Below are 13,457 nucleotides of genomic sequence, written 5' to 3'. Positions count from 1 at the left end.
TTCAGACCAGGTGATTTGGGCTTCCCTTGCCTGGGACTTAAAACCCAACCCCTTATTTGAAATCTTTATTTAAACAAAATTCTTTAATCACATATTGTTGTAACTTAGGGGCACATTCTCAAAACTAAAATGTGCCTTTAACATGCTCGTTAAACCGGTTCCAGCCGGTTTAGCATGCATGTATTTTAGCGGCGGATTATTAAAACAGCATACCGTGGTCTTTTCCAGGTTTTCTAGCAGTCTCTGATACTGCCATGCAAATGTAGTACAAGGTCATTAATATTAAAATGAGCACTCCGAGCAATTCTCTATAATCGCGAGTGATTCCCTAACTTCGTTGTGCCACATTTGCGGCCAAAATTTGCTGACAGGTCTGAGCTATTGTTGCCTTACTTTCTGATCACTGTCTGAGTGCTGATTGGCTCAGGCACTGACAGGAAAGTAAGGCTTGGCAGCTCAGACCTGTCAGAAAATTTTGCTGCTATCAAGCAATGCCACCTTACCTTGTTTATGATGGCTGGCCGGAGGGATGCCTTAGGCCCATCCCTGATGCATCCCAGGATGCACTGGAGAGGGGAAGGCCTGCCAATTTGAAGATGCGGGCCTACTGGCCGGAGGGTGTAGGCATCCCTCCGGTTAGTCATCGTAAACAAGGTAAGGTGGTGGGGGAGGTCTTTGCTTGGTGGTGGGAGTGAGTAAGCATTTCTCCCGGTGTCGGGGAGGCATTGGATGGTGGCAGGAAGGAGTGGGCATCCCATCCGCTGCCGTGTGGGGTGGGGGGGTTTGACTTTGGCAGCGGGAGGAAATTATTATTATTATTATTAAGTTCTTATATACCGCCATACCCAAAGAGTTCTAGGCAGTTCACATCAATTAAATTAGGATCCGGTCTGAACACTGATTTACAACATTTTGTCGGAATTACAAGCAACGAGGAAGGAAGTATTGGGGTTTTAGCAGAAGTTTATCATAATTGGATTGGAAGAGACGTGGAAGGGAGAAGGGAACCAAGGTAGGGGAGGGGGAGAGGGGGAAATGAGCATCCCTCCTGCCGATCTTCAATTTGGGGTTGTTTTTTTATTTGTGTGTTTATTCTGCGCATGTGTGCCCATCGCTGTCGCCAGGGGATCTTTCGGAAGTTAGATAGTGGACGTTTATTCATTTGTATTACTAGTTTTTGTGAACCGCATAGAACTTAATGGTATTTGCGGTATACAAGTGAGTTTTTATGTTATGTTTTATGAATCCAGAGATGTGACAATCCACCAGTAGGCAGAGATAGAGAACACCAAAATTGAGCTTTCTCATATATAGGATGGTAAACTGACTGGCCAAACAGTATTCTCTATCTCCAGCAGACAGATGGATGGTCCTGCTTAAGCTCCTGGTTTCATCTGTGGTTCAGCTCCTGTTTTAGTTTTCTAATTCAGTTGAGCTTGGGGGTTCAGTTGGAGTTTATTGGGGTCCTAGGGAAGGGTATACTTAGTGGTGCTAGGTCCCTACCTGCCCCCTCCTGCCCTGACTACAGCTGCTATGCCTCTCCCTCTCTTCCTCTTCACAAGAAAAAAAAACCCCTGCAAAACCCCATGGTAAGCAGTTTCAAGACGTGGATATTTTAGAAAAAAAAGTTGCACCCAGAACCAAAAATGGAGGTTTCAAGGCTAAAAATGTCTTTTACCTGAGCTGAGTGGCTCTGGATACATCAGGAAATAAATTGATTTTCCCACCACAAAAACTCACTTCGTTTTTCCCCAAAATACAGTTTCATTACTAATGACATCACTTTCATGAACAAAGGTAACTAAGAGTGTGGGTCTAGTGCAGTGGTCTCAAACTCAAACCCTTTGCAGGGCCACATTTTGGTTTTGTAGGTACATGGAGGGCCTCAGAAAATTAGTTAATGTCTTATTAAAGAAATGACAATCTTGCATGAAGTAAAACTCTTACTAGTTTATAAATCTTTCCTTTTGGCTAAGTCTTAATAATAATATTGTCATTTATAGCTAAAGAGACATATGATCAAGAAACTTGTTTTATTTTACTTTTTTTATTATGATAAACATAGCGAGGGCCTCAAAATATAACCTGGCAGGCCGCATGTGGCCCCCGGGCCACGAGTTTGAGACCATTGGTCTAGTGGATATAACATCTTGAGAATCTTCAAAGAAAACGGTCAAATTCACATCTGGATTTACCAGTTGATCCATACCTTGTTAATCATCATGAAGCTTCCTTTTTTCATTGGTAAAAAAGTTACTCGGCTGAATTGTTTCAGAATTAGCCAATCCCAATACTACTTTGAGATACTTTCTAAAAAGTATCTCTGAAGAAAACAAATAAACTGAAAGAAAGAAGGTGCAAGTTGCAGGATCTGCGTGCGTTCTCCAATTTTACTTGAAAAGCCTAAGTCCTTCATTACTAAGATAAAAGTAGTAATCTGCTTCTCTAACCCTGAAATATATTTGTCCAATAATAACAAACTAGAGTCTGCATTTTCAAATTTCTGTTGCATGTTTGAAGAAGGCAACTATCTGAGAAACTACTGATCTAAGCATCCCTTCCGTGATAAATTTAAATTTCCATATATCTTGCAAAGAAAGTTCCTTAGTAGTCTAAACTTGGAGGATCCACATGAATTACCAAAAGAAGAACCAAAAGTTACTGCCAGCTTCTTTAGAAAGGACACAATTTGAGGTTGAGTTGCTAAATTCAACAGAGCCCCCAAAAGAGACCGAGAAATCTGCTGGAATTCCCTTACCTCAAGAAGAATTAATGGAGGGGGAGGAGTTCTTTCTGGAGGGCTCAAAGAGACTTCAGGAAAGGCTAGTACCTGAAATCCTGGTGTATTCCTGGAACCATATGCTTATCCATGGGTCCTGTAACAATTGGTGCGGAAGCCTTTTTGTTTAATAGTACCTTTGCGCTTCCCTATATTTGCAAAAATTGGAAATCAAAATTTTCTTCAGCTCAGAGCTCCAAGAGGCTTTCAAGGGACAGGACATGCCCTGTGGCCTAACACCACAAGGGCACCAGTCTTTTATGCACTGGGAAAGATCCCTGTTTAATGTAGGGGGTCGACCAACACAGTGCCTGATGTTATCGGTGTCAGCACTTCCCACCAAAGACTCTCACCTCCATCAGATGAAGAAACAGGAGGTGAGAGCTCTCCAACAACTAGCCACTCGGTAAGCTTCTCTTCCAGGATGCATCTTTAAAGGGGCTTTTCTTGCCTAGGCTGCACTATTCCAAACATATGGATGTTATCCCCTCCAACCAGCTGGAGGAAGAAAAAAAGCTAGGCTTTTCCAGTAAACTCGCCATTATAACCTGCTGGTGCACTGTGAAAGTTCCTGAATTTTACTCAACTGCTAGCAGATTATAAGTTGTTCAGACTGTTTCTCCTGGTCCCTGGGTTAAGTCCCCACTCTTGGATGTGGCCATACAGCGAGAATGAGCCTAATAGCTGATCCCAGTTTACCCAATCCCTGAATCAGACCTGGTTGAGCACAGTCTGGCTTCGCTGCCCCTCCAGTCATGCTTTTTAGCATCTACTGGGTGAGGGATGTGGCTCACTCCTACATGTCCCTGTCTGAGAGGTAGGGTCCCCATCCCCCTCGTAGCCCCTACACACTTTGTGTTTTCTTTCCTCAAGCTCGCTCTTGTAACTCCCAGGCACTTCTTTAAAAAATCAAATTGATCCTGCCAGATTTTTGCATTGACCGCCTCCGAAGTACCTTTCCTTCCTAGGAATTGAATTTGGTTCTTCAAGTGCTCTCTGCGGCTTCCTTTGAGCCCTTGTGACAAACCTCAACTTAGAACCTTGCCCTCAAGGCTGTCATCTTTTGACACTTCCATCTGCAGGGTCTTGGAATTGCTGTCCCATCAGGATTTTTTTCTGAGGACTCTGTGTTGTTCCACACGTTTCCTTCCTTCTCAAGGTGGTCTTGGTCTTCCATGTGAATCAGGAGGCCAGTTTGTTTTCTTAATGGAGGAGGGATCCAGTCCTCCTGCTCGGAGCCTACTCAAGTTATATGTTTGAAGGATGTTACTTTATTACATGGAAAAAAAACAATGACTTTTGACTGTCCAATCATTTCTTCATTATCTTCCATGGTCCTCATAAGGGTCAGGTTGCCCTCAAGACCACAATTGTTCAAAGAATAGAGGTAGACATGCAGGCTGCTTGTATCTATGGGAACCAGCCAGTGCCTCCAAGTCTGAAAGCCCACTTTCCAAGGGCCCAGGTGACTTTGAGTGGAGGCATGGAAAGTTGCTCTGCAGGAATTCGTTTGGGGGTACATTGTGATTTCATTGCATTCCTTTGTAAAGCCTTACAGGTTGAATGTGCTTTCCAGACTCACTAAGACTTTGGCAGAGCTGTCTACAGGAGTCTCTGTTTTCCCCTGCCCACTAGTTCAGAACAGTGCAGCCTAGATGACAAGAAAGGTGAAATTATGGTTTTACCTCATAGTGCAGCCAACTAAAGGAAAGGAAATTATCGGGTAAGACCATAATTTCACAACTCTGTGCTGTCAGTCATCCCCTCCCCAGCCCTAATGGCATATATCCCTAGTGGGTCCTAGAGTAGGGATCCCTAGTGAGTCCTAGGGCAGTAGCGATTGCCAGTTGCCCTTGCTGGCTTTTTTTTACAGCAACTTGACCCTGAACTGTAGAATCACAAGACTATTTCTAGGGATTACTGGCAGCACTTTGAACCAAGGGCAGGAGTGATTAGGTTCACTACTGCCCCAAGACTCGCTGATGTGCCATTAGGGTCAGGAGTAGCTTAATGATTAGTGTAGTGGGCTAAGATCCTGGGAAGCTTTCCATTGCCCCAGGTACAAAACTTAGATTGTACCTGGGGCAATATAGTGTGTGCAGTGATAGGCACATCTAATATAGTGTGTGCAGTGATAGGCACATCTGGTAGGACTATAGAAATGATAAGTAGCAGTAGTTGTAATAACAGTGTTGTTTAGGTGACAGAGAGCAGAGAAGACATCTTCAAGATACAGCCTGGAAGTTTCTGGTCGTGGCTTTGCAGCCCTGTGTTCATGAGATGGTAAAATAGCCCCAGCTTTTTTACTGGGGTTATTTTCCAGCTTTTTTACTGGGGTTATTTTTCCACACTGTTAACACAGTGTGCAGCATTCACCACAAGCTGCATTATGAAACTTATATAGTAATGAGGGGGGTCAATATTTAAAGTGATTTAACTGGCAGGAGAGGCTCCTGGCTGGTTAGATAGCTTATGCTGGTCTATCTGCTGATCCGGTTAATATTGTCACTAATTGCTAAAACCATAGCTGACTATTATGTGAGCGGTCTAGATATGGAGTTGGCACCTATGCGGTTAAATACTGAGGGCTCCTTTTTACTAAGCTGCGATAACGGTTTTAGCACGTCCCCTAGACCTTAACGCCAGCATTGAGCTGGCATTAGTTCTAGCCGCATAGCGAGCACTAAAATCCTGCATGCGCTAAAAATGCTATCGCAGCTTAGTAAAAGGAGCCCTGAATATCATGGTTTAACTGAATAAAGGATAGCTGGCTGTATAATTCTGTTTTATTCAGTGCCAATGCCCCAGCTGTGGCCTGGCATTGAATATCTGGACATAATACAGCCAGTGGCCAAAAAATGCTGACTGCCACCCACTCAATATTTACCCAGAGGTGTTTTGGTTTGCATCTCATTACTGTGTACCCTGCAGCAACCTAAAAGAAAACCAAACAACCCTGCATTACAACACCAAGACTTGTGTTAGAGCTCTTATAACACATGTTAAGGGGCAAATAATGCTCATTATTGCCATAACGCAGCTTGATAACTGCCTTCCCCCTGTAAATACCTACTGTACTACTGCTACTTACTATCCATTCAATCGTGTCCGACCTTTGGATACTCCGTAGCCAGTCCTCGCCATGCTTCCCTGTATTCCATGGCTTCTTTCAATTGCTTGACGTTCATGCCCGTGTCATTCTTGAAGATATCCAGCCACCCCCTGCTTCCTTTTACCACTGACCATTCCGAGTAGCACCTCCTTTTCTAGTGAATTCCCCCTCATCACATGTCCAAAATAGGTCAGTTTCTGACTGGTAAACTTGCCTTTCAGGGACAACTCTGTATGTGAATGTATTCTCTCTTGATAACTGTCAGCATTGTAGAAGGTATATAAGAAATTTCCTGTCGATGAGTGACTGTCACAAAGCTGGTGTTTGTCAGAAAAATTGTTCATTATTTTAAATTTTGTACAGACTTTAGGTCCCTTTTACAAAGCTGCGGTAGCAATTCTGCTGCAGTAAATGCACTGAAGCCCGTTGTAATTGAATGGGCTTTGGTGCATTTACTGTGGCAATATCACTGCTGCAGCTTTGGAAAAGACCCCGTTTGTGATTGTTGTTCCTAGTAATAATGGATGTATTTTGAGGGTTGTTTTTTTTATTTAAGGTATTTCCTCTAAAAACAAGTTTAAAAATTTGAAGGCAGCCAGGTAATGAACATGAATGGCACAGTGACAGAATTTGTCCCCGTGGATAACCGCGGGAAACCATCCCGTGTGATTCTTTAGTGTCTTATCTCAAGCTCAGTCCTTCTACACAAGCATTCTTCAACGCAAGGCATTTGAGGGTCAGTGACTGTGCCCATTCATACTCGTCATTCTTTAAGGAGAGAGGGAAGAATCAATGGGGATGGTTTCCCGCGGGTATCCGTGGGGACAGTGACAAATTCTGTCACCATTGTCATTCTCTGGTCATAGTCTTAGCAGTTTCAGTTTCTGCTCTAGATGGAAGATATTTTTTTATTTATGATAAATGGACAGCCTGCATAAAATTTTAGACTGGTCTGTTTCCACCCAATATGGTGGGTGGGCAATAAATCTCTGTTTCTTGTAGGTCCAAAATAAGTGAACTTCATGCTGTAAAACTTACTTTGAGTAACTGGTGACAGTATTGCAAGTACTATGCTAAATACATAAACAGACCAGATCCATAACTGCATTCCCAGAAGTTAGTAGAATCAGATGGGTGTACTCAATACTAGGGCTGGCTTTAAGAGAGGGCAATCAGGGTGGTTGACTGGGACAAGATGTACCACTCGGAGCACTGAGCATGCAGACTAGTGGTGCTGCACAGCCTCTTGCCTACCTAACCCATGTTCTCCATTCTGAATGCATGCAAACCTGCTGTGCCACATGGCCCCCAGCCATCAAATTTATCATCTGGGGGTGGAAGGAGATGCACCTATAGTGGCATTACCCACCCTAGGGGTTTTTGGCTTTTACATTGTGTATCGCATGCATATATGTATGTGTTTTTGCAACTTGATTCTCTCTATGTTGTACATTTTATATTTGATCATATTGCCTTAATGCAGAGTGTGTGCATTATAAATGAAGAGTGTGTCGCTGGATAGTTTAGCTGAGGGAATGATCTGTCGTACGAGTCCTTTTTCAGGTGAAAGGAAGCTCTGGAATGAGGGGACATAGGATGAAGATGAAAGGGGAGGTATTGCTTAACAAAAAGGGTATTGAATTTGTGATACTGCCTCCCGGTGGAGACAAAGACTGTATCTGAATTCAAGCAAGCTTGGGTCGCGTACATAGGATCTTTAAGGGAGAGAGAGAGGGGTAGTAGATGGTATGGATGGGCAGACTGGATAGGCCATATAGCCTTTTATCTGCCTTTATTTTCTCTATTTCTATGTAATATATGACGATCATTATTTTTTTGGTCTTATCAGGACCAAATATTACACTGCATTTGTTGTCTGATCTTGTACTTGTAACTCAGATGCATATTGTAAAAGCTTGAACAATTTATCTGGTTATTACAGAAACATGTCTTTTGTTTTTTTTGTGTTTTTTTTTAAAGCAGGGGATTTTCAACCCAGTCCTCGGGACACTTCCAGCCAGTTGGGTTTTCAGTCTATCTGCATTGAACTCACATGGGAGAAATTTTGCACACACTACTTCCATTATACCATAACCCAAGGATCTTCAATCTTTTTCATCTTAAGGGCCACAAAGTGGTAATGAGAGAGCTCCAAGAGCCACAAACACTACCCTTCCCCCCACCCACAGATATAGTGACTGCTTTTGTTTAACAATAGACAAATCTGTCTGTGGCAGTGTTTTTGGAGACAAAAATGTCAGCTTTGGGCAGTGGTTATACTTTCATCTTTCCCCACCCCCATTCCCCAATGAATTCAAAAGATTGATTATGGAATCCATGCAGTAAAAAGGGAGAGGACATGTGTGTATCCGAACCTGTCTTCTCATAAGGCCACACAGCTATAGAAGGTGGCATTCCATTCTGTAAACACACTTTTAAACTTTGAAATGCTTTGGCTGCTGAGTTATTTGTATATCCTTTCCCCACTTGCCATCTGCCGAATCCAGCATCTCCTTCCCTTCCCTGGGTCCATATAGCTTCTCTGGTTTCCCACCTGCTTCAGCCCTCCAAACTTTCTGCATATGCTACTGCACCACTGCTCTGACTAGAGCCTCTTTTCACCTCCAACAGAATTTCCTGTTTCCGGCCGGAATGCTACAGAGAGAGGTGGCATACTTTCGGCGGCCACACAGGAGCATGTTAGTAGTAGGTTTGGAGGGCTGATGCAGGCAGGAAGCGGGAGGTAAGAGTGAGAGGATGCCAACTGCAGGGGGACCACAGTGAAGGACTTCCAGGACCACATGTTGGAGACCCCTGCTGTAATCTCGTGCATATGGATATCTTGAAAACCCAACTGGCTTGGAGTGTTAATGAGGACTTCGTTGAAAATCTCCCTGCTTTAAAGATTTGACAGATCCTTTGTAGCAGCTGTTGGGTTTAATACTGCTGCAGGGGTTCTAAGTGACTGTTTTCCTTTATAACCAATCCCACTGGGATGCTCAAAGCAATTCCATATTCTCCAAAAGCAAGAGAACAAAAACTATAATTGAGCTTTGAAGAAGAGATGTTCCTTGTGCAGCGTGTTAATATTTTGATGCTACAGCTGTTAAAAGTAGCACCTCCGAGAAGGGAAGGTTGTGGTAAGGACCAGGATCCTAAAAAAACATTGATGCTCTGGGCTACTGCAAGACAGACCTGAAGGACATAAAACAAGAGGGGAGATCCTTAGTCTGGAGAAGGAGAAGATGGGGAACACAGCAGGACACAGTGGCCCTTGGAAGACATCCAGCGCACACATTTGTCCTCACCCCTGTCAGAAGGATGATTGCAAGCGTGTGTTCCACTTTTCACACTGCAAGAATCAAGAACACAACAATTTAGAGGTAAGACAAAAAAATAAGCCCGTTATGGGTTTTTCAAAAACTAATGAAAAGTGGACATAGTTAATATATAACTATCTGTTTAGCAAACAAGATTAACGTAATATAGTTCTTAATTTACTCATGTTACAAGACTTCCACACTTTTTTTCCCATCTTTTTTTACCTCCAGAGCAAGTTGACAGTATACCACATTTTGGTGAGGTCAAATATGTGACCAGTCTTTATACAGCCCCTCTCCTCTTCAAGCCTAGATGTAGATGTGTCCTCTTTTTCCGGGTCCTCTGTAGTAGCCCAGATGTCTGCAGGATCAAGGATCACAACCTTGACTTTCTCTTCTGGTTGCACAAGTAAGTATCCTGGACACAAAAAGCATGTTGGTGTTATCTATATAATTCAGCCTGAATTTCAAATCAAAGAATTGTGTGAATCAATTTGTAACATGTATTTTCTCTTCCATAGAGCCATCTGCACTGGAAACATTTTCATGGGCATTACCTCAAGGATGTAAACTCTCTCCAAAAGCCTTTGAAAGTTTGCAGCTAGATGCACCAGAAAAAATGGAGAACTTGCCTCAGGAACTTGCAGCAAACATTACAAAGATTATGTGTAAGAGGGAGGCTTCAAACAAGAGCCCACAGAAAGCCACCAAGCAGACACAGTATCATCATCACCAGGGTACTAGAAAGACATTCTGTGAATTACTTTCTTACAATTCAAAGGCCCTTACCTCTCATCAACCCAAAAATGTTGATTCTTGTTCAAAAATGTTGAAGACTCCCATTCAGCAGATGGAAATGCATTCTAAAATTCAAAAGTCTGAAGTGGAAAAACAGAGTGTAGAGGCTGCTAATAATTCCCAGGTTGACTTGGCTTTGAATGGAAATGCGAGAGGGTTGGTTAACAGGGACAGGCTGCAGACGGAACCTATAAAGCCACGAGATGACTCTTCTTTACCAAGCCTTTCTCCAACTTCTGAGAGTGGTGCATCTTCTACAAGGCAAAGTTCACAAGTGAAGAAGAGGAGACGGCGACTCTCTTCTCGCTTCTTCCGTTCTTCACACCACGTCTGCCTTGCTGATCTTTTGGAGCTGGAACAGAAGAGAATGGAAGCTCAACAACGGGATCAAGAACAAGTTGTGAATCAAATGTCTTGTATAAATGAACAACTGGAGAGCCTTTGTGACCTCCACAGCACAATAGCTGATGACTTGCATGGTATTCGTAATGAAATGACCAGCATTGGTCAAGTGTTGAAAAAGATGCTACATGTTATTGAACAATCTGTAACTACACCATCTTCTCAAGCTTCAGAAGAAACGGAACCTGAAACATCTGCACTAAAAAGATCTATCGGGAAAAGGAAAGGACAACCACCCTCTATTTCATCATCTTCTCTTTTTAATTGTGCTCCATCATCTTCTGTACAACTTCCTTTGTGGAGAGAAATACAGAGTAGAAGAGAGAAATCCTCTCAGGAATTTAGCCCTCCATCCACATAACAACCACTCTGTGTTTTCTACAACTTGTCTATTATAAAACTCCAAAAAGTGTTCACAAATTAAATTTGCAACAAAATATTGTCTTATTTTTTTTTTTTTTTTAAGCACCGTCTATAGTTTTAGACCAGTGGGCTCAAACTCAAACCCATTGTAGGGCCACATTTTGGATTTGTAGGGTCTTTGGAGGGCCTAAAAAAAAAAAAAAGTTAATGTCTTATTAATAATTATTTTATTTTTATATACCGCCCTACATAGTTCTAAGCGGTTCACATACAGTACTAAAATTATACAATCAATGAATAAAAATGCAATATACTAAAAAAAACAGAGCTAAGATTATACAATAAATGAATAAAATACAGTTTACTAAAATACAATAAAAATTCCACAAAAAAGTACTAGCTATAAGATCAATATGCAATTTACCAGTTGATATTCTGGAACATCAGTTTACAAATTTGTTGAATAAACCAGTTTTTAGTAGTTTCCTAAAGAAATAATGGTACTTAGCCATAGATCCATCTTACCTGCCTGAAAACCGAGCAATTTATCGAAAAATCTCTTGTAACGACAAGATTTACTAATTGGGGAAAATAAATAAAATAAATAATTATTATTAAAGAAATGACAATTTTGCATGAGGTAAAACTCTTTATAGTTTATAAGTCTTTCCTTTTGGCTAAGTCTTAGGGCTCCTTTTATGAAGCCGCGTTAGCGGCTTTATCGCACGGGACTTTTCATCACACGCTAACCCTTGCGCTAGCCAAAAAACTACCACCTGATCAAGAGGAGATGGTAGCGGCTAGCGCGCGCTATTACGCACATTAAACCGCTAACGCGGCTTTGTAAAAGGAGCCCTTAATAATAATATTGTGATTTATAGCTAAAGAGACATGATCAAGAAACTGTTTTATTTTACTTTTGTGATTATGATAAACTTACCGAGGGCTTAAAAATAGTACCTGGCGGGCCGCATGTGTTCCCTGGTCCGCGAGTTTGAGACCACTGGTTTAGACCGAGTTCTTTGAATCAGATGATTATTTCTTTTTATTCTTGATTTGGACACGGACATATTCTTTGTTGGACGACCAGAATTCCTTTCTGGGCCATTTGGTAGACTTCTGAGAGTCAGAAAAATTGCTGTTAATGTTTCATTGTTGTTGGGGTTTTGTTTTGTTTTTTTTTTGTTTTTTTGGGGGGGGTGTTATAATTTACATTTCAGAATATGTACAGATTTTTGTTTTACATCATTTTTAAGTTTTGTAAAAATTTAAATAAAAATATTTTTCCTTAATATGCAAAAATGTGTGACATGAATCAGCACGTGATCTCTGAAGAATGCAGAGATGACATCAAGTTTATTGTGTATTTGATTAATCGCTTACTCAAATTTCTAAGCGATGAACAAATCTTTCAAATTACAGATTAAAACTGGGGTTATTAAAAACAAGTAGACACTAAGCAAACATGACAGATTAGTAACTAACAATATAAACAATAACAGAAGGAACAGAATGAATGAATGGGTAAGGAAATACAATATTGATGATAGAAAGAGGAACAATTATGGTAGAGAACAATAGGAGGGGAATAAGATAATAACCTTGTAAGAGTTTATTGCGGTAGGTACGGACTCCTAAGCATCATAGGCATCTTTAAAAAGAAAGCTCTTAAGTTTACTTTTAAATTTATCTAAGTTATTTTCTTCTCTTAAATAAATAGGAAGGGAGTTTCAAGTTTGAGGAGCTGTAACAGAAAAAATAAAATGCCGCCATATGTTGATAACTTTGAGTGATGGTGTAACTAATAAATGTTGGTCGATAGATCTCAGTGATCTGGATGGGGTATAAGGAATTAATAACTTATAAATGAAGGCAGGGGTCTTATATACCAAAGATTTGAAGGTGAGCAAACTTAATTTATTTAAATCACTTTCTTCAAAGATCAAGACTGGTACAAGGATCTTGGGCACCCTGGTCAAACCTTCACCCCAACACCATCCCTCTGCTTCCATCTTATTAACCTGGTAGTAGTGGCTCCAGCAAAACACTCCTATGCATGGCAGTGGCAGTAATTCTAGTAGCACAATGCTCTCTCCTTTGGTAGCGATGCCTTTGCCACAGTTTCAAGTTTCAAGTTTATTAGGTTTTTATATACCGCCTATCAAGGTTATCTAAGCGGTTTTACAATCAGGTACTCAAGCATTTTCCCTATCTGTCCCGGTGGGCTCACAATCTATCTAACGTACCTCCAAGTGCCACCGTTAGGCACATAATTTTTCCAACCAAGCAGTGAAGGGTGGTCTTTTCCATCTTGTGCTGTTTGTACATCCTCTATCTTGCTCAGCTTCTCTGTCATCAAACAAACCTATTAAATTTTGGTACTTGGGGAAATTAAATTACATTTCCCCCGTTTCCTGTTTTTGCCCCCCAAAAACTGAAATTTGTTTGTGTGCGTGTTGAAAAGAATGTGTACTCTTATAAATAGTGTATTATATTGGTGTGTGCTGCGTCCTTTTTTCCCAAATTTTAATGCACGCACACACCAGGAAAGTCTCTGCACTCTTCTAAATGTGCCTTTATTTACAAATAGGGTGTATTGGTCGTAAAACAGAAATTCCAATAAATGAGACAAGAAACTGAAAACAACAATATTTCAGTTGTACTCCCATACTACTTAACTTTT

The 13,457-nt window shown here is 41.3% G+C and overlaps 1 protein-coding gene across 3 annotated transcripts in view; it reads left to right on the top strand.

Moving 5' to 3' along the window:
- SIX4 (SIX homeobox 4) overlaps positions 1–13,457 on the top strand; it is a 65,212-nt gene that overhangs the window by 17,384 nt on the left and 34,371 nt on the right. The window contains exons 3-4 of one of the 3 annotated variants that reach the window (XM_033951180.1): positions 9,443–9,620; positions 9,733–9,925. The exons of 1 other annotated variant lie outside the window; for it this stretch is intronic. In XM_033951180.1, the coding sequence (XP_033807071.1) occupies positions 9,443–9,620; positions 9,733–9,781 (227 nt within the window). In that variant the 3' untranslated portion in view covers positions 9,782–9,925. Of the gene's footprint in view, positions 1–9,442; positions 9,621–9,732; positions 10,867–13,457 lie in introns of those variants that run through there. One more of the 3 variants, XM_033951178.1, reaches the window with a different exon arrangement.

The sequence above is a fragment of the Geotrypetes seraphini genome, chromosome 7, assembly GCF_902459505.1.
Source record: "Geotrypetes seraphini chromosome 7, aGeoSer1.1, whole genome shotgun sequence".
In the NCBI taxonomy this organism is placed as follows: domain Eukaryota; kingdom Metazoa; phylum Chordata; class Amphibia; order Gymnophiona; family Dermophiidae; genus Geotrypetes; species Geotrypetes seraphini.
Note: the sequence above shows the minus strand (reverse complement) of the source record. Positions and strands in the feature narration are given on the sequence as shown.